Below are 22,698 nucleotides of genomic sequence, written 5' to 3' on the forward strand. Positions count from 1 at the left end.
GAACCTATTGTAATCTCCCTGACAATAGCTGCTCATCTATCGACCTATCCGTTGTATCTTCTATACTTTTTGCTGACCTAGTAGGGAATATTATCGCCAGTCCTTTTGGGAGCGACCATTTTCCATTTTCCTATAACCTGATGCGGTAACACGACTCTCCTCCGCACGCCCCTCGATGGAAGCTGACCTCCACCCATTGGGATAATTTTAAAGAATTCATGTATTTGTCACAGGATTTTACACATATTTGTAGTATAGATGACGCCATGGCATATTTTAGAGCCTTTATTATAGATGCAGCAGAAAAGTTCATTCCGCAAACAAACGGCTACTCCAGTAAGACACGTGTTCCTTGGTGGAAAGAAGACTGCAGAGATATGGGAAAGACACAAAAGAAAGCATGGGCTATACTGCTTCGATACCTTCATGTGGAAAACCTAATCGACTTAACAGACTAAATGACAAGGGCGAAGGGCGCGACGACTAGCGAAGAGCGCCAACTGGGGTAAGTTCCTCTCAGGAATTAATTCCTATACACAGGAAAGAAAAGTGTGGAATGGTTAAAAAGGCAATTAAGCCTCTCGTAATTGACGATATACATAGCTTGGAAGTAGAGGCTAATGCTCTCGGAGAGCACTTCGAGCCCGTCTCCAGATCTATAAACCATACACAGTCATTGCTTAAACGCAACTAACAACTAGGATGCATATCATTGGGTCATCAGTGCATATAGCCCGAACCCTACAATCTCTCTTTATCATTGCTGATTTATGAGCCTCCTTCAAGAAGTATCAGAGCTCTGCTTCGGGACCTGACAAACTAATGTACGACATGGTCAATAACCTCGACACGGACACCCAAATGACTCTACGCACACTCTATAATTACATGGAAAGAAGCGATTGTTGTTCCGGTTCTGAAGCAGGTAAATGGCGCTTCTTTAGTGACGAGCTATCGCGCAAAAGTGTTCGCAAGTTGCCTTTGCAGGCTATTCGAAAATATGACTGACTGTCGTCTCCTACGTTCTCTCGAATGAAACAAGTTCCTGGTTCCATATCAGTGTACCGTTAGAGAAGGCCGGTGAACAACCTACGACCTACAAGTTTTGCCGCTCAGTTTAATGTAATGGCCATTGAAAATAATCCTGTCGCCAGTCAATTTTATCTGAGAGCCAGCATTTTTAATCCTAGTACCAATAACCTAATCCACTTGCCACCACAATGAATACCAGCGTCATCCGATTTAATCCGCATGCCGATTGATTTAATTATTGCGCGAGCCATTTCAATCCAAGTGCCATACATTTTAATCCCAGGGCCAGTCAACTTAATCTTGTTGCAAATTGATTGAAGAACGAAATTTATTCCAAGAGAAGTTGTAACAGGCGCCATGAGTGCCATCTATTCATTCACGTCATCACTGTATTGGTGTCAGCACAGCTTACACGCTACCAACGTCGTCGTGGCTGCTTTAGAAAGTCTTCCGCGTGGTATATCGCTCATTTCCTCCTTTTCCAGTAGCGTTTCCGAGTGACAAGATTGACTCATATAAGTGAGTCACAATCGTGACGCACATTAGGCTACTTGGGTTGCGATCATGACATGCGATTTCCGTCCCTCCATGAATATCGATCGGCATGGTTCGCAAGGGTAAAACTTTGCTCACCATTACTCAGGCACTTGATACAATCACTACGCGGCTCATAATAGCTCACTAAGTTGTTATCTTGCATGCACTCCTATGCTTCCAACATGCATATCAAACGAAATAGTTCTGAAAGTGTAGCAACTTATTTTTGAGTGACATGATTAGCTCATAGTGATAGCTGATAGTGACTCACGAAGTCACCGCCGTCGCAGCTCTCCTGACCTGCCTAACCTACATATCAAACGAAATGACTTTCAAAGCTGAAAACCTGCTCACTATCACTCGCACAAATGACGTGACCGCAAGTGACTCTCGTGACGTCACCACGCTTCTCAGGCATGCAATCTCTTAAACTGCCGCCATGCATATCAAAGGAGGTGGCCGGCTCACTATCAAACGGTAACAGCCGGCTCACTATCTCTGAGTAAAATTAGGTGATCACTACTTACTCTCGTGACTTCACTAGGGTTCTTACCCAACCACACACTATACTAACCTGCCGACATGCATATCAAACGAAATGGCTTTCAAAGAGTAACATCCTGCTTGCTATCATAAAGTCAAATAGGCTGATCACTAGTGACTCGCGTAACGTCACCACGGTTCTCACGCACGCAAGCACTGTCCCGACCTGCCTACATGCCTATCAAACGAAATCCCATCACTCGTTCCCATGATGTGAGCCCTAGTCACTCATGTGACATCACCATGCTTTTTACTCAACCATGCACTCTCTTAACCAGCCGACAAGCACATCAAACGAAATGGCTTTAAAGAGTAACAACCTGCTCATTATCAAAATGTCGAATGCGGCGATCACAGGTTACTCACGTGACGTCACCACATTCGCACGCGAGCGCCAACTCCCCTTGCCTTCCGAGAGGTATATCAAAAGAAATCGTTTTGAAAGAGTATCAACCTACCCACTATCTGAAAGTCAAATGAGGTGAGCACTAGTGACTCGCGTAACGTCACCACGGTTCTCACCCACGCATGCATTGTGCCGAGCTGTCGACAGGCATATCAAACGAAATGACTTTCAAAGGGTAACAACCGGCTTGCTATCATTCAGTCCCATGATGTGATCACTAGCGACTCAAGTGAAGTCGCCCTACCATGCACTCCCCTAGCCTGCCGACATGCATATCAAACGAAATGGCTTTCAATGATAACAACTTGTTCATTATCACAAAGTCAAATGAGATGATCAGTAGTGACTAATGTGACGTCACCACGGTTCTCACCCACGCATGCATTGTCCCGAGCTGTCGGCATGCATATCAAACGAGATCGCTTTCAAAGAGCAAGAACTTGCTCACTATCACAAAGTCAAATCAAGTCATCACAAGTCACTCACGTCACGTCGCCAGGCTTTTTACGTGCATATCAAACGAAACGGCTTGCAAAGAGTAACGACCTGTTCATTATGATAAAGAAGTCCCATCTTACATGGTGGTCAGCTCAGGTAAAGATCAAGCACAGCAGTAGCACCGGGAGCACAAAGCAAAAGGTGGCGCGGTGAAAAGGAGGCGCGGTGAACGCCGTATGCTAACTCTTCTGTTTTTGTTTGGCTACCATCGCGGGAGAATGACATGTACAGTTTCGCCTGCGTTGACGCAGACGATAAGTTGCCTGCTTTAGCTCTTCTATTTCTTGTGCTGCTGTATGTTATTCAGTAATACTTCCCGTAATGTAATCATAAAGAGCACAAATTTTTCTTAGTATTTCCACAATTTCTCTGTCCTCTGCGAACACGTTCAACTCTCCGCTTGAAAAGCTAACGATACCGTCTCGTAACCTAGCGGACTTAGCAGACGGTGTTCACAGCACCTTTGTAGTAGTGGCGGTCTGACCTTTTGTTTTGTGCTCCCAGTGCTATTGTTGTGCTCGATCTATGCCTTAGCTCACCACCATGGAAGATGGGCCTCCTGCAGACGAACAGGGAAGCGTTGTGCGAAAGCGGGGTCCTGCATTCAAGGATCGAAATGAGCCGCGAAAGAAAAACAACAGGGTGCCTGATGTCGACAGAGCAAGAATCGTCGATGCCTCTAAGCGCGTCAGAGATTTAAAACAACTCGCCGAGACGCTGGGCATAAACTTAAAACTGCAAGGTCAATTGCAGCGACAGACCATGAAGTGTCCCTGAAAACGGGACGCTCCGTTAGAAAGTGTGGTGTCGACGTCGTCGAAACAAGAACTGTCGACGAGATCCTAGTGCTCACTCTGAAACAGATAAAGCGAACGGTTGAAAAAGAAATACCTGGCCTCACAATCAGCACCAGTTCAGTTGACTGCCTCCACGATGCACACACCTACTACATAATATTAGCGACCTAGAAGCCGGTGGACCTCAACCGCTGCGACGTGAAGAAGCGAAAAAGTATGCGCAATGGTTGCAAGCCAATGGGTCCCGGGTTTGCCGCTTTGACGTTGACAAAACAAATTACAATATATCATGATCAAGAAAATTAGGCGGCGCGAAAAAGGGCGAGGCAGCGCTCCAGACGACGACTTCGACGAAAGGAGTGAACATCAATATCATCGCGTGCATGTGGGTAAACGGCGTGCTGCACTGGTGAATTGTCGAAAGGGTCCATTTGATCGTATTCAATGACCTTCTCGCCGACGTTTCTGTCCAGGTTCACTTTGAGGAGCCGGATACAGAGGCCGTCTTCATTTTCGACAACGTTTCCGCTCACAAGCGTGCAGAACAGGCAAATCTGGTCAGCTCGAATCATTCCATCAAGCGCCTGCCGCCATACAGTACTTTTTTAATCCAATTGAGGAAATTTGCTGCAACTTGAAATGTCAAGTTAAAAAGTACCTCAGTGAGTGGCGCGACGCAGTGCTGGTGACTCCACAAGGAGTCACACAATAGGATCACAGGTGTTCGTTGCTTCTGAATGCTGCACAAGACGCAATGCCACTTGTTCAGCGCGTGGATTGCGCGGCATTCGATAGGCACAACTTTTCTTTCTTTCAGGCTGCGCTCAGAGAGGAGCACGTGTAGTCGTCTCCCTTTAGTTTCTATAAACCGATCCAGGAAGTGCCCTGGTCTCTTCTGAAATCAAATACCGCATCGAATAAATTACATCGTTTAGATCAGGAGACCTTATCGTATTTTTTTACATCTGGTGTTGAGCGAGATGTCTCATTAAACACATCACAATTCTATTTGCCGGTTCTCCTTCGAGCACTCGCTCCTTAAGCTTTGTAAGAAAAGAACGCGCACTGAATCTCACTCATCCGATATTCAGCTACTCTTCAACTTTCCATTAATATTTGACTAACGCGCAATAATCATCAAAGTGTAAATCTATGCAGTGGTATTTTGTTATCAGGTCGGTAGTTTAAAAATTTGCTGTTCATAATAGAATACTTCTATTATGACCAGTTCAATTCATTCGTAAGAAAAAGGTGTGAATAAATGTGTATATCTCGCCCTTTAAAAATAATATCCTAATATCAACACCGCCCTTACTTGAGTGCGTGCTAGGTGTTCTTCAAGGTGACGTCATGTGAGTCACCATGGTAATACGGGTTGCGCCTGTCGATTCACCTCTTCTCTAGCAAGGTACCTTGCGCGAGTTACTCGGAACAATGAAGCGTGAGTCACTAGTGATCAGGTCATGTTCATGAGCGATCGTGAGTAGCTACCTGCTCTTTCAAACAAATTTCTTTTGATGTACCTGTCGGCAAGGTGCTCGCATGCGACTGTGGTGACATCAGGAGTGTGGTGACTTAAGATAGTGACGGACCCGACGTATACGACAAGAGTAGGCCACAGCACAGCCAGCGACACGTGTACCGAACTTGCGCTCGCGTCTAGACTTCGGAACGTCGAGTAGGCAAACGCTAACGAGACGCTAGGAAGCGACCACTTCATGCACGGCGTCACGGCACACGTGGCAAACTTCCCAAAAAGAAAGATACGTTCCACCAAAATCGCGGACTGGGCAAAGTTCCGGAGCGAAAGGGAAACGCAAGAATGCCAAGCAATAAGTGATCTGGAGGGCTCGGTTAAAGAACTGCAGGAATCGGTGGCCAAACACTCGAAGCAGATTGCACTCACCACGGGCAATCCGGCAGTGGACCCGCTCCTCTTACACATGTGGGAACCGCGCCACAGCCTGCTGAGAAGATGGCGTGTGCAGCTGCACAATCGTAAAATAAAAATCGCAACGCGAAGCTGACGTGCGAGGCAGAGCGTTACGCAGAGCAACTTGCACGGAACTGGGACCAGTTCTGTAACTCCCTCCAAGAAACGCGGGGCACTGCGAAGACCTGGGCCACACTCAGACATCTGCTGGATCTGACCCAGAGCAAGAGAGAAAGCAAACACACGATGAGCCGAGTAATACACAACTTTGGAAGCACAGACCATCAGCTATTGGGTGCCCTACCAAGTAGATACATTGGCCAACCGATACTCGGTGCACAGCCTGCGGCTGACTACACCGGACTGGAAAACAGCGAGCTCGACCGGCACATCACGCGTTCTCAGCTGACGCGAGCGATCGCAAGGCTCACTCGAAACACTCCTCCGGGCAAGGACGGAATCACCAACTAGTTGCTACGTACCCTGGACAATGCAACCGTACAGGAAATACTTCAACTATTCAATATACAAAGAAGCAGAAAAACCTTGCCCCCGGAATTTAGGCATGCCGAGATTACGCGGATGCCCAAGCCGGGAAACACGCCCTGCCTGGAGCACCTAAGACCCATTTCGCTCACGTCTTGTCACGGCAAACTGATGGAACGCGTGACCTTAGACAGGCAACAAGCGCATATCGAAGAACATAACTGATGCCGAACACGATGTTTGGTTTTCGGTCCTACTTGTCAACGCGAGACGTGCTTCTGCAGCTAAAAGAGGAAGTGCTGAATGCAGCAACGCCGTGCTGTCCTAAAGCAATTCTTCCACTAGACCTAAAGGGGGCCTTTGACAACGTGGGGCACGAAGCCATACTAGCAAATCGCAGTCACACCAACTGCGGCCGACGAACCTGCAAGTACGTATGGTCCTCACAGATCGTAAAGCCACAATAGGGCTGGGAAATGTGAGGTCACAGCGACCAGATACACCTATAGAGGAACGCCACAACGAGCACTGCTGACGCCGACACTTTTCAACGCGGCCGTGATGAAACTACCAGCCCAACCCGAGAAAATACTGGGGATTAGATATGCCTTGTACACATTGGACATCACGATATGGACGGCCAGATGGTCCATAGAACAACAAGGGACATTTCAGGAGGTAGTGGACGTCGTAGCAAGATACGCGGAGACATGCAGACTGCAATGCGCGCCGGAGAAGCCGGAGCTCCTCACAATCGAGAAGCGCTCACAAGGACGATCAACAACCCAGGGACCAACCATCCACCTGCGAATAGGCCCTAGAAAAATTCCCAAGGAAGACAGACTTAGTATCCTCGGCTTCTAATTACAAAAGGACGGGCGCGGAGGATGTGCCATACAGAAGCTGACATACACGACCAACTGGATCTTGCGCATGGTGCAACGAATTACCAGAAGAAGGGACTCAAAGAACAGGACCTGATCCAACTAGTGCAGGCTCTTTTTTAAAATTATGGGGCTTTACGCGCCAAAACCACTTTCTGATTATGAGGCACGCCGTAGTGGAGGACTCTGGAGATTTCGACTACCTGTGGTTCTTTAACGTGCACCTAAATCTAAGCACACGGGTGTTTTCGCATTTCGCCCCCATCGAAATGCGGCCGCCGTGGCCGGGATACGATCCCGCGACCTCGTGCTCAGCAGCCCAACACCATAGCCACTGAGCAACCACGGCGGGTTAGTGCAGGCTCTTGTGACTCGCATTGCGCACTCGGCACCATATTTAAATTTCAGCAATGCGGAAGTGGAGGTACTCGACCGGCTGATACCCAAGGCGTATAAGCAAGCGCTCGGACTCCCACCCGGAAATGTTACTTTTCGCCTCGAGGAGAGAAGGGTGTACAGCAACGCACGGGAAGTCACAGAGGCCAACCTGGTAAACGGGAAGGAAAGGCTACAACGCACAACAGCAGGACACTGCGTCTTGAAACGTCTTGGACATTCCGTACGGGAGAGCAACGCATCGACAAAAATTCCAACACGAATACAGGAAACTATGCACGTCTCACCACTTTCCAGAAACATGCACCCGAGCTTCCATATCGGATGGTGACATGCCCGAGCGCAGGCGCTCGCGAGAAGTATGAGAACCACCGCAATGCCTTGTACGTAGACGCCGCGAGCACCGCAATAAGCACCAGATTTGTCACCACTGCAGTCGACAATCACGGGACCGAAATAAATGCGTCGTCGGTTTCCAGAACGAGCGCTGCAGAGGCACTGGAACTAGCGTTAGCCGTGATAGCATCAGCCATCACGACGAGACCACACTGGGAGTGCTTCATATTCCTGACGGACTCTCAGACGGCATGCAGAAACTTTTTCAGGGCCAAGATTTGCAGGGCCACACATGGCATTCTGATTGGGGCGCAACAACTCCCACCATACATACAAATCGTGTGTAATCTGGGGCATGAGTCTTTAAGCGTCAATGAGCAGGCACACGCCTACGCCCGAGCGCATGTACTCCGATAGCCGCGATAGGGTTACGCCGAGCAGTCCTAATCCGAGCTCATGCCATTAACCTACACGCACCTCCCACATAGAACACTATCGCCTTTCACGAAGAACACTGCCGCCGTCTCATAATGCTCTGACGCGAGAGGAAGCCATAATATGGAAAAAAGACTCCAAACAAGCACATATCCATATTTGAGTCTCTACCACATCTGCACTGTATTCCTATAAATGCCCACACTACGATCAATGCGCGACGCTTTGCCACATGGTATGGGGTTGCGCAAGCACACCACAGCTTACACCCATAACACACGCCACCACACGGCAATGGGATGCAGCGCTGTCCAGCTCAGACTCGACGGACCAGCTTGTCGACCGAGCGAGAAGGGCTAAGACCGCTCGACTCCTGGCTTCTAGGGACCACCCACTGCACAGCGGAAGAGCTACCTACGCTCGTGTGCTCTTTTCTATAAAGTTTACTCTCTTCTTTTGAGCCTTTCTCTGCAGTTTGTGTGTGTCAATTATATCGCAGTGCTGACCTTGGAAAGGCTGGTCCAGTGTGGTTACCACACACAAGCAAGAAAACTAGCGAAATCAGGGGAGCTTTCGAGACGAAATAATGGCGTATTAGTGTATTAGCAAATTAGTCCACAGTCTATGGCATTCATTATGGTGCTCAGCACTCCGTGTGAGGAACGAGCGAAGAAGTATGCTCGAATACAAGCTATCAACGTCCAAGGCAAAATATACGAAGTGAGCGCTTACGGAACAACCGCCCACGACACTGTCAAGGGCGTGATCAGGGGCATAGCGCTTGAGGACAGCGAAGCCGAAATAATGCAGCAGATCGTTACAAAGTACAACCCCCTCGCCGTGGGAGCGAAGCGTATCGGGAACACGACTACAATAATCGTTGTGTTCAACGGTACCAAGGTTCCCAAGTATGTGCGTTATGGATCCACGCTCTATCCGTGCAGTCTCTACAGGAAGCAAATAGAAGTGTGCAAAGTATGCGGCAAGGTCGGCCACAGGCGCGACGTGTGCCCCACACCAAACGTACGTGTTTGTCTTTCATGCGGTGTTTCTAATCCCAGAGAGGGCCACAAGTGTGTCCCCAAGTGCAAGCTCTGTGGCGAAGAACACCCCACTGGAGACCGCCTCTGCAGAGCCAAATACAAGGTTCCGTACGTCGTGCGGCGACGGCGATGGGAACGCCGTAACGCCGAAGAACAGCGAAAGCAAGCACTCGAATCAAGTGCCTTTCCACGCCTAGGACGCTCCCGCTCGCGCAGCGCTCCCCGTGGCGGATCCCGCAGCGCGTCGCGCCATGCCTCACGCCACGCATCACGTTACGCTTCCCGTCATGCCTCGCGTAGCGCATCCCGCGGCCGTGACTCGTCGGACAGGAACAGCTGCGGCGCAAAGCGATCGCGCTCCCGTGACAAAGTCAGCTGGGCCGACGTAGCCAAGGGCGAAGTTAAAGGCAGCAGCGCCAGCTCCAACAGCGCCACTAGTGGCCGAAGCACACCGAGCAGCTGGCAGGCGTGGACTACCAGCCCCTACTACAAGGAACTCGAACAACTCCGCGCAACCAATGCGACCCTGGTAGAAACCACGCGCCGGCTTGCCGAAGAGCTAGCCGAGGTCAAGAAAGAACTTCAAGCAGAGCAAGCCCATCCATGGACAGAGCCAGCTCAGTCACCCGAGACACCTACACCCGCCACCGACACGCCACCACACCAAGGCATACAATCAATGGACACAACCCAAGACGAGCCCCAGGAGGAGAAGACCACTGATCCAACCCCCAAGAAACGAGCACGCACCGAACCAACACCCACCGTTGTCCCCGAGCAGAACTCCGACACGCTATCGCACCAAGTCACAGATTTAAAGGACAAAAGCCAAGACGCGCCCCAGGAGGAGAAGATCACTGACCCAACCACCAAGAAACGAACACGCACTTCATCACGACATAACAAGGACCTGACCCAATTGGAAACTCAGCTCGAAGCCAAAATTGAAGCGCTCGCCAACACCTACGCCAGCACCGCTGCCGTGACCGACCAACGACTGGCACGGCTGGAGGAACTGATCACGACGTCCTTCCGCACCATACAAGAACGTTTCGAATTCATTGAACACACCCTCAAGCCCATAGTCCGCAGCCCAATTTTTTCAGCGGAATTCGCCAAACACCCATACCTCCAAGAACAGACGCAAGCCCCACCCTCGACACAACTATGTCCCAATACCAATCCACAATAGCATCGCTACCAGGCCTTACAGTCTGGCAGTGGAACTGTCACAGTTACAACAACAAGAAAGCAGTGCTGCAACAACATATTACCACAGTAAACAAGAAACCCGACATTATCCTGCTGCAAGAAACGACGACGGTGACCCCCACCCTCCCTGGGTATCGCGCTCACGTTAGCCAAGGGGAGGGACGGGGCGTCTGCACGTTCGTCCGCAAAGGGCTCACGTTCATCGAGCACCAACTCAAACACGGCCGCAGCAGGGTGGAATACGCCTTCACCGAAATCATCCCAAGCAAACAACGGAAAGGCAGCCTGTTCATCGTCAACATCTACAGTAACCCCAAGCACCAAACACAGAAATTCAAGACCCTACTACACACAGCCAGCACCCAAGCCAGAGACAACACGTTGCTGATCGGAGGGGACTTCAACGCCGCCCATCGAGCGTGGGGTTATGTGAAGGACACGGCCAAGGGACGGGACTTATTGCAGGATACCCTGGACCACAAATGTGTGCTAATCACGGACCCCACGCATCCTACCCGCATCGGCAACTCCGTAGCACGAGACACCACACCAGACCTTACGTTCGTAAAAAATGATCACACGGGCAAAGTAACATGGCACAACACGGGCGTCGACCTGGGCAGTGACCACTACATCCTCGAAATTACGATACCCAACCAATTACGGAGCAATACCATTATACATAAGTGGACGGACTGGGACGAATTCCGTAAGGGGCGACTCACCACAGCGCAAGACATCACAGAGATCGAAACCTGGACGGTGGAACTCCGCGATGCAGTGCGCTCAGCCACAAAGACCATAGAAACAGACGAGGACGTCATCATCATGGACAGCCGCCTGGCCCATCTGATAGAGGCCAAACGTTCGATACAGGCGCGTTGGAAGCAGCACCGGCTGAATCGCAAATTGAGGAAGAAGGTGGCTGACTTAAATAGGGCCATTGAACAACATTGCAGGCTCCTGTGCCGTCAACAGTGGAACGAGATCTGCAACCGAGCTGACAGGGAATTGCATCGCAGTTGTACATGGAATCTATTTCGGCACCTCCTAGACGAAACAAAGACCAAGTCAAACCAGCGCGACCGCCTGGCCCGCCTCATGCACACCATCACACAACAACAAGGAAAAGACGCTGTTATCAGGAGCCTGGAAGCCAAGTATCTGCCAGACACGCCAACGGAAACCCACCCGCCGTACGGGGGGCTGCCCAACGCGTGGCTCGACGGAGACATTACCATATCAGTGGTACGGGTAGCGCTGCACGAGCTCAACACCCGCTCAGCAGCCGGCCCAGATCTCGTTACAAACAAGATGCTACGCAACCTGGACGACGCTTCGATAGAAGCCCTAACCGATTACTTCAATGAATGCTGGCATTCGGGCAAGCTCCCCCGACAGTGGAAAACGGCAAGAACGATCCTGATTCCGAAACCGGGCAAACCACTGGACATCGGCAACCTGCGTCCCATCTCGCTGACGTCCTGCGTGGGCAAGGTGCTGGAGCACGTGGTCGCCAACCGGTGGCAGGAATACCTAGAGAAGGAAGGCCTCTATCCTGACACGATGATCGGCTTCCGGCGCAGACTCAGCACACAAGATGCCATGTTACAACTCAAACAAGAAATCGTCGACAACAAGACACAAGACAGCAAAGTAATTCTGGGTCTCGATTTACAAAGTGCATTCGACAAAGTTAAACACTCAGCCATATTAGGACAAGTATCAAGACTCAACATGGGGGTAACGAGCTACAATTATATTCTAGACTTCTTGACCAACCGCACGGTAGAACTGCACGCCGGAGACCTCAAGCTCCCCGAACACAAGCTCGGCAGTACGGGTACTCCACAGGGTTCGGTCATATCGCCGTTGCTCTTTAACCTCGTCATGATCGGGGTAGCGAGGGCAGTAGCGGGGACCGGCGTCCGGCATACTATCTACGCCGACGACATTACCCTGCGGGCCGTCGGTGGCACCGACGCCAGCATCGAGCAACAGCTGCAAGCGGCGGTTACCGCCACCGCACCTTGATGGCACAGGCCTAATGTGCTCGCCCGCCAAATCCGAGCTGTTCGTCCTCACACCGCTTCGACCGGGACGGAAGCGCGCTCCTCTTCGGGAGTGTGATCACATCAAAATTGTGACTGCATCGGGGCAACGCATCCCCGAGGTGCCCAAGATCAGAGTACTGGGCCTGCTGCTCAACAAGAGCGGTCGCAACGACGAGACCATCAACAAGCTTACCACCAAGGCAATGGACGCCATCCGGCTCATACATCGAGTCTCTACACGACGGGCGGGCATGCGTGACGATAGTCTCGTGCGCCTTGTCCAGTCGTTCGTGATCAGTCACATTGCCTACGTTGCGGCCTACCTTGATTGGCACGTCACTGACAGGACCAAGATCAACACGCTGATCAGACGGGCTTACAAGACGGCGCTGGGTTTAATGGAGACCACGAGTACGGCTCGGCTCTTGCAGCTCGGCGTCCATAACACCCTAGAAGAAATAGCCGAAGCGCAGCTCACCGCGCAATTCGAGCGCCTCTCTACCACCAAGACGGGGCGCAGTATACTGACGTCCCTGGGTTACAACCCCCAAGCTCCCAGCCGGCAACCGTGCGTGATCACAGATGAGGCGCGGGCCCACATTTACGTGGACCCCATCCCGAAGAACATGCACCCAGAATACAACCAAGAACGGCGGCAGGCGCGGGCCAAGGCCCTCACCGAACAACACGCCCAAGACCCGCACGCCCGGTACGTGGACGCCGCGGAATACAAGCGGGAAGGCTTCGCAGCAGTGGTCGTTGCGGCGGCTAACGGCACCAAGACAACGGCAGCGAGCGTGCGGTGCACGAACGCCACAGACGCTGAGGAGGTTGCCATCGCTCTGGCGATCACCGAGGCCGAGTGTCGCACCGTGCTCAGCGACTCGAGGAATGCCGTGCGCAATTTTGCCAAGGGGCGAATATGCTCGCCGGCGGCCGCCATCATCGGCAAGCTCCAATTTCAAGACCGCGGCAGCACCGTCCGTATCAAGTGGTTCCCGGCGCACGCCGGCGAGTGTGCATCCTCACCGAACCACAACGAGACGGCCCATTCGGCGGCGCGAGCGCTTACCTTCCGCGCCCCCGAGAGTGACCGTTCCGTGTGGTGGTTCGAAACCAAGGACAGATTGACTAGTTATGCCGAAGTAACCAAGTGTTACCGCTTAGCTCGACGGACAATGCCGCCTCCCCACCCGGCACTCAGTCGGGAGGAGGCCGTAATCCTAAGACAAATACAGACCGCGTCACTCCTCGCCCCCGCAATGCTGCACGTGCTTCACCCAGAGCTCTATCCGAGTGGGCTGTGTGGTGTTTGTGCAGCGGGTCCTGCGGACCAATGGCACATCATGTGGGACTGTGCCAGGTTCCCGACGGCAGCTAACTCCAGGACTTACCCGCCAGAACTTCAAAGTGCACTGCAGTCTACAGACAAGGACTCACAACTATGGGCCGTCCAGCAGGCCCGGGGTGCGCTCGAAAAGCACAAGCCTCGTGACCCACTACAATCGGGCCCAACGGGGCTAGTGCAGAGTAGAGTATAACCCCGGGTCGACGCTTGGCCAGCGTCACGACTCGTTAAATCGTCGTTTGCCGGCACTTTATTAAAGTTATTCCTATCCCTATCCCTATAAAACACACTTCTCGGTTCGAGCACACAGGCAATTACGTGTTTTCTCTCCAAGAACCGGTTCTGAATACGTTATACAACTTTTAGCACCCGATTATTATTTGCAATATTGTGAAGCAATTTTTAATCACAACATATGCGCAAGAGATGGTTCCCTGTTGCTTATACAAGGCTTGAAATCGCTATTTTTCGTTTTCTACTTATGGTGATAGCACCCCGCAGGGGCGTCTGCGTCAGCAGGCGTTTGGTGTGTTGCGACACCACGTACCCGAGCACACGAGGGTCGGACCCTCCCGCGTGTAGCCGTGCGCGGCTTAGCCGTGTCTGGGGAAAAGGGGATCCTGGGGGTTGAGCCGATGCTGGTTGTTTGGACCTTTAAGGCCCTCCGGCGGAGGCAACACACCTCTTCCGCCTCGGCTTCACATAGACGGCACCTCCAGACTGACCCACCTGGAGGAAATCGGCAGTCGCCTTTTCCTGTCTCTCTCTCCTCAAACCTTCGTCTTTATCTCTCACTTTTTTACCTTTCCTGTCTTCTTCTCTCTTCCATTTACTTCCTTTCTCCACGGCGGCAGAGGTTAACCTTGTATGGCTATCCTACCTTGAGTACTCATTATTTGGTTATAGTGATGGCGTACGACTGGCGTCGTGCAGACTTGTACGCAAGCTCTGCCGCGTCCCCTCGTTGGGCTCCGTGGTGGGCGGTCAGCGCTGTTGCCGAATTTTTCGTATTTTCAAGGAAACTTCGTTCCCCCAAATTCCTGATCGCCCTCAGAAATGAGGGCGCACCGAAGATTTATTCCAGTTTTTCGGAGAACCAAATACAGAGATTTCCCTGCTTACATGTTATTCACTCTGAAAAGTCAAACAAAGCAGTGCGAACCATTTCACCTTTCCTTGTTTCAAAGTCCTTGACTTATGTTTTTTGGTCCAGGTTACAAGGTGTCGAGGATGGCAAGCGGCGACCTCCTCTTGGAGCACAGCGATGTAAAACAATATGAGAAACTACCGAAACTAGTGTCATTTGGGGAGACCCCCATAACAGTAACCTCGCACCGTACAATGAACACCACCCGTGGTGTTGTGTCGGATGATGATTTGCTTGAGCTGACTGAAGCGGAACTCCTGGAGGGGTTCAGTGAGAAAAATGTGATCAATGTCAGAAGATTTAAGATGAGGCGGGATGGTAAAGAGATTCAGGCGAAGCACCTAAGAATTACTTTTGGATCAAGTATCTTGCCCGAGTCACTCGAGGCCGGGTACATCAAGATCAGTGTTAAGCCGTAAGAGCCAAATCCACTCCGGTGTTTCAAATGCCAGCGCTTCGGTCACAGCTCGCAGAGCTGCCGAGGCCGCCAAACTTGTGCAAAATGCAGTGCTCAAGAAAACACCGCTGAAGCTTGTGAGAACGCTCTCCACTGGGTAAACTCTGACGGGGAGCACGCCGCATACTCGCGGTCGTGCCGCTCCTGGAAGAAAGAAAAAGAAATCGTACCGATCAAAGTAAAAGAGAACACCGCATTCAAGGAGGCGCGCAGGCGGGTATGTACCTGCCCAAGAAAAGTTTTGCCGATGTGACGCGTCAGGGGGCAGCGACACAACGGCCTCCGGCGGCGCACCGACCCACAAGCAGTGAGTCGGCAGCTACGCCATCTGCCTGCGCGGCGGTTGGAGCTAGCGCTGCTCCGTCACCCCAGAATAAGGGACCATCGACCCCGAAGGTGGGCGCAGCCGAGGATGCCCCAACCACCCCGGCCCCTTGCAGCGCTGGCAACAGCCGGCGCATCCAAATCCCTCAGGGAGCCCCATCGTCCTCCGGGCTGGTGGGCGCAGGGGTCTTGCCCTCCGGGGCGGGACCCTCTCTGGGGACTTCTCACTCGCAAGAGCACGTGTCCGACGCCTCACAAGACGCAATGGACACTACACCTATCCACAAGGCGCAAAAAGTGCCTAAGGGGCGGCGAGATTCGCTCGATCGCTCCAAAAAGGGTCACATCCCCGTTACAGTGCCTGGAAAGAGCTCTGTAAACTAAGGCATCACTTCCGTTTCCGTACACACAGCACCAATTTACTTTAAATATGGACACACAAATTATTCAATGGAACGTGAGAGGTCTTCATAAAAACCTTCATGACGTACAAGAACTCATCCACAAACACAATCCAAAAGTGCTGTGTTTACAGGAAACACACTTAAAATCAAAACGCACAAACTTCCTCCGACAATACACCATTTTTCTCAAGGACCGTGATGAGGCTAACACCTCGTCCGGCGGTGTAGCAATCCTTGCAGGCAAGTGCGTAGCTTGTCGCCAGGTAGCCTTAGAGACGCCCCTCGAGGCAGTGTCAATAAGAGGGATTATTTTCAATAAGTTCGTAACCGTCTGTTCCGTTTATATACCTTCAAGCTATCGCCTCCAAAAAACCGATCTCTATAACCTGATAAATCAGCTCCCGGAACCTTACGTACTAGTGGGTGATTTTAACGGCCACAACACGTTGTGGGGAGACGCGCGTTGCGACGCAAGAGGCCGACTTATTGAAAATTTTATTCTGACCACTAGTGACTGCCTATTTAATAAGAAGGAACCAACATATTACAGCCTTCAACACAATTCATATTCATCCATAGACCTAGCAATAGGCTCTGCTTCCCTTCTGCCTCATCTTGAATGGAATGTGATCAAGAATGCTTTTGGAAGTGACCACTTCCCTATAACTTTAAGATCACTAACGAAGTATGACAACACTCCCCAGTTTCCCATTTGGAAATCAGCATCGGCTGACTTGGAGCATTTTAAAGAAGCTACTCACTTACCACTCGGTTTTACAAACAATTTTAGTATAGATGAAGCTGTCGCATATTTTACCGCTTTTATTATTGATGCTGCAGAAAAGTTTATTCAGCAAACAAATGGTGGTTCGCCTAAAAGACGTGTTCCCGGGTGGAATGATGAATGTAGAAATGCCCGAAAGAGGCAGAATAAGGCATGGGGAATATTGCGTAGGTCGCCGAATGCAGAAAATCTTATCGAATTTAAACACATAAAGTCACAGGGAAGGCGCATACGGCGTTAGGCGAAGAGAGAAAGCTGGGTGAGGTTCCTCTCAGGTATCAGTTCTTACACACAGGAGTCGAAAGCTTCGAATGGCGTAAGGAAGCTAAAATGGCAGCAAATAAATCCGTTGCCTTTGGTGAACGATCAAGTAAATACCTTAGAAGAGCAGGCAGACACCCTAGGGGAGCACTTTGAGCGTGTGTCGAGCTCAATCCATTATTCCCAATCCTTCCTTAAACATAGAGAAATAGAGGAACGTAAGCCAATCATAAGAAAATGCAGACAGAATGAACCGTATAACCGACCTTTTAGTATTGCCGAGTTGACAGCTGCCTTGAACACATGCAAAAGCTCTGCGCCGGGACCTGACAGGCTCATGTATGACATGATCAGAAACTTACACACTGACACACAAGTCACACTACTCGCACTTTTTAATACAAATTGGGCTGCGGGATACCTCCCATCCACATGGAAGGAAGCGATCGTAGTTCCCGTTCTGAAGCTGGGAAAAGACCCTTCCTTGGCGGCAAGTTACCGTCCGACAACTCTAACAAATTGTCTGTGTAAGCTTCTTGAAAAAAAAATGATAGATCGCAGACTTATACATTTCCTTGAGCTCAACAATATGCTCGATCCTTATCAGTGTGGCTGCCGAGAAGGGCGGTCGACAACCGATCATCTTGTGCGCATTGAAGGAAATATCCGCGATGCATTTATACATAAACAGTTTTTCCTATCGATATTCCTCGACATGGACAAAACGCATGACACGGCATGGCGTTACGGGATCTTGCGAGACCTGTCGGAAATTGGCATCCGTGGAAATATGCTGAACACAGTTGAAAGCTATTTGTGAAATCGTACCTTCCGAGTAAAAGTCGGTAACGCACTGTCACGTCCTTTTACGCAGGAAGCTGGTGTACCCCAGGGAGGCGTGCTCAGCTGCACTCTCTTTATCGTTAAGATGAACACACTACGTGCTTTACTGCCACCGGCCATTTTTTATTCCGTATACGTAGACGATATACAAATAGGCTTCAAATCCTGCAACCTCACAGTATGCGAGAGACAGGTACAGCAGGGCTTGAACAAGGTTTCCAAGTGGGCAGACGAAAACGGATTTAAAATCAACCTCCACAAAAGCTCTTGTGTTCTTTTTACTAGAAAGAGAGGCCTGGTTCCAGATCCTTGTGTTCAACTGTGTGGACATCAAATACCTAACAACAAAGAACACAAATTTCTAGGTATTATACTAGACTCCAAGCTTACTTTTATACAGCACATTAAATATCTTAAAGAAAAATGTCTAAGGACAATGCACTTACTTAAAATTCTATCCCACTCAACATGGGGTAGCGACAGGAAGTGTCTGATGAATGTTTACAAGAGCCTAATTCGATCACGATTGGACTTTGGTGCCGTCGTATATAACTCTGCCGCTTCGATCGCATTAAAGATCGTAGATCCTGTCCACCATCTAGGTATCCGCTTAGCCACTGGCGCTTTCAGAACAAGCCCGATTGAAAGCGTATACGCGGAATCAAATGAATGGTCCCTCCATCTACAGAGAACTTACATCAGCCTTACATATTTCCTGAAAATACATTCCAATCATCAAAATCCATGTTTTAGCACCGTTAATGATATGACGTGTACTACACTTTTCCATAATCGTCCCTCTCTAAGACAGCCTTTCTCGCTGCACGTGAGGGAGCTTAGCGATGAAATGCATGTCCCATTCCTCGAGCTTCGCCTAATGCATCCAACCAAGCTGTTACCACCTTGGGAGTGGCAGATGATAGAATGTGACATATCCTTTTTAGAAGTAACAAAACACGCACCAGAGATAGAAATCCGAATGCATTTTCTAGAACTTCAGCACAAGCACGCCTGCGCAGAGTTCTACACAGACGCTTCGAAGTCAAATGCCGGGGTGTCTTATGCTGCCTTCGGCCCATTCTTCTAAGAATCTGGTGTACTGCATCCGGAAACAAGTATCTTCACGGCCGAGTCCTACGCAGTACTGTCTTCTGTAAATCATATAAGAAAACCAAAACTTCAAAAATCAGCGATATATACAGATTCCCAAGCGTCGTGAAGGCCTTAATGTCACTCTATAGACACAAAAATCTAGTACTTAATGAACTCTACACCGTCTTGTGTAAAGCGTACATATCTAACCAGCATATCATTATATCCTGGGTGCCTGGCCATAGTAGCATCGAGGGCAACGTTCTGGCGGACGAGATGGCCACGTCTATCTCATCGCAAGCCGTTAACCCTACCGCTGAGGTGCCTGTCACAGATCTGAGGCCTTTCTTGCGAAGGAGGCTGCGGGACCACTGGCAAAGCATAGTGGGACGCGGAAATGGATAATAAGCTCCACCTAATAAAGCCACAGTTAGGACTACTTACTGGACGAGAGCCACCAACCTGTGGTAGATGCGTGGAGAGGCTGACCGTACTCCACGTCTTCCTGGAGTGTCGGGAAGCCGAATCTGAGAGAAAGAGACATTTTCCTTTAGCATACCGGCAGCACATTCCTCTTCATCCTGCAATGTTTCTCGGTCCAGAACCACTTTTTAATACAGACACAGTCCTAGGTTTCATCAGAGATGTGGTCTTACATGTTATTAGTCCCATACATTCGTAGCGCTTCCTCTTTTTAGAGGATGCCGCTGGGATAGTTGTACTGTATAGCACCTGCCTCCAGGCCCTTGTTATTAGTTATATGTTATTAGTCCCATACATTCGTAGCGCTTCCTCTTTTTAGAGGATGCCGCTGGGATAGTTGTACTGTATAGCACCTGCCTCCAGGCCCTTGTGTTTCAAGGGCTCCGGTGAGGCAGTTGTGCTGCAGTTAATTTTTGCATCTTACATGTTTCTTATGTCATATAATTCTCCCGCATTGCAGTGTAAGGCTCACAGTACTCGTCGTTGGACATCGCCATAATCTTATGGCACGTAGGTTTTACGCACTTGACAGCGACTATTTTAGGCCCCTTTACAGCCAAGTCACATCTTCACAGAACTCATCATTCCACCACGAAATCACTAACAGTGTCTTGGCGCTCTTAGGCCATACCTGGCCCTTGCGCCAGTAAAAACCACATATTCATTCATTCATTATGGTGATAGCATTGCAACGTAAATATAATTTAAACCTTTGTTGTTACCCATTGCTACTTAGGGAGCATTTCCTTTTGTACATCCCTCAAAGTACCAACTCGCGAAATTTTATTGATATTTTGTCCGAAAGTTTAATTTAAACCTACAAATGTCCCACAGAGAAATTGAACCATTTATTTTAAATCCTCACATTTCTCTAAACCTGTGTGACCTCTCGCGTATACTTTTTTTTTTTGCGAAGTACAACACAACGTATTTCTGCAATGTTTCTGTCCTGCTCGGATTTCTTTTTATGGGATCAATCGTCCCAGTTGATGTGCCCTTGCTATAGCCAGTTACCAATCCCGTCTTACTTGCAGATGTGCAGCATGAGCGCTGTCAACACATGATTTGATGGCGCTAGAGCAAACGAGTAGTGATTATTTTTCTGTCTGGTGATGGTCTCTATAGTATGTGGAGTCGATTCATGTTTAACACCTGGTTTCTACTTATCTTTAGGAGATGTTCTTTGTTACTGTGGAACAGTTGAATGCCATGCTGGAATATTTGAACGTAAGCAAGTCGACTACATATCTCGCGAAATGGTGTGCTACCAGTCTATCATTCACTGCAGAGAGTCGTTGGCTACAAAGTTACAGCAGAGTTAATGTATAAGCCAACATCTAGTATACATTTGACGATTATATATACGGCAAATACGCGCGACTCTTACGCGCATTCAGGGTGTTTTTTGTATATAACGCATTGGCATTCAAGTACATACATATCGGATTTTAAGGTAGATGCGCGTGTTATTCTGGTAATGAAACTACCGCAGTAAGTATGATACATTGTTGCATATAGCGCCTGCAGTGGGCACACAGCGGCGCTGCCGCATACAGAAGGCCCTCGAGCTGGGGAGCACATAGCAGCGGACGCCAGACGAATTCCTTAGACGTTCCGTACGTAGGCTTAGTACGTGAAAAAATCTGCAACGGTCTACAAAGGCCGACTATAATAATCGGCGTATGAACAATGTTGGCGCAATCTACAATGTGCCGGTCCGTTTCTTTGTATCTCTCCCACTCTGGTGACAGCGACGCTTCGTGACCGCGACGACGACTAATAGTTAGGAGTGTGCGAATATTCGAAACTTCCGAATAACGAATGGAACAGTCACTATTCTTCAATGCGAGTATTTTTCGGATATTTCAAAAGGTCAACTGCGCACAATTAAACATAACATTTCACAAAAAGTACGGCAAATCTTCACCGCCACAGGAATAGTATAGACAGAACATGAGAAGTTACGTAGTAGAGCAGGCCACGTCGCTTGTACAGCCATACTTTGCAGGCTCTGCAGCGATTATTCGCGCTCTCTCAAGAGGTCTGTGCACGCGAAGGAACTACTTTATTGCCTCTGGTGCTCGATTTGTTATTTCAGTAAACATAATGCACTATGTAATTACAGAAACTTGCTAACTTTAAAGGGGCCCTAAACCATCCCTCGGGCTTGATGAAATAACATAGCTTACGGGTAGCACACGCTGCTGCAAACATTTCAGCAAAGTTTTGCTGCCATACGCGGTGCGTGGAGCTCGCAAAGGGATCGCGAAGTCGCCTTTCGCAGCACGAGCGCAATAAGTGCTCGTGCTGCGCTCTCTTCCCTAAGTCTTAGTCCATTTCTAAGCATTTACCGTCATTAAACAATGCCAAGTAGCTCAGTACACTCTTAGGGCTCCTGCTCAGACGCTTGTGTTTGTGGTGCGCCCAACGTAAATTTAGTCCTAAGTAACACTTGGGCTTACATTACTTAGGGCTAAATTCCCTTTTGACACAGCACAAACATATCAGTTGCAACGCTAGTGTGCTTGTAACTTGCAACAACAACGCTAGTCTGCTTAATAAACTTCTAGTTTATAACAAGTTTATCTGAGTGATAGTGGACATGTGCATGTGACCATCATTGCCGCATCCCGCTGCTGGGACCGCGTAAGGCATTTCCTGTCCAACAAGAGGCTAGACATTAGCTCGTGCGGGGCGTTGTTTTTGTTCAATTGTATTGAGCGTCCTGGACTTCACGCCTTGTAACACTTAGTCTTTCCCGTCAAATATAGCGCTGCCTCACGGACGACTTGATCTCCACGGATGGGTCTGTCATGCTGGGAACAGTACGGTACGTCCTGAAGTCTGCGAACTTGGCCATGCCTCTACTTTAAGGGAGACGTGCTCAAACGATTGCATTGCTTCCGAGAATCTTATGTCATTCAACTTGTGCATATGATTACGAATAAATTGCACGGAACAAA

At 49.6% G+C, this 22,698-nt stretch overlaps 1 protein-coding gene across 1 annotated transcript in view; it reads left to right on the plus strand.

Annotated features, from left to right (window-relative positions):
* LOC129387202 (uncharacterized) overlaps window positions 1–22,698 on the plus strand; it is a 76,984-nt gene extending 54,286 nt beyond the window's left edge. The window contains exons 5-6 of the mRNA XM_055075945.1: window positions 20,909–20,962; window positions 22,507–22,698. Of these exons, the coding sequence (XP_054931920.1) occupies window positions 20,909–20,962; window positions 22,507–22,608 (156 nt within the window). The 3' untranslated portion in view covers window positions 22,609–22,698. The remainder of the gene's footprint in view (window positions 1–20,908; window positions 20,963–22,506) is intronic.

Source organism: Dermacentor andersoni, chromosome 2 (assembly GCF_023375885.2).
Source record: "Dermacentor andersoni chromosome 2, qqDerAnde1_hic_scaffold, whole genome shotgun sequence".
NCBI classification, from domain to species: Eukaryota; Metazoa; Arthropoda; class Arachnida; order Ixodida; family Ixodidae; genus Dermacentor; species Dermacentor andersoni.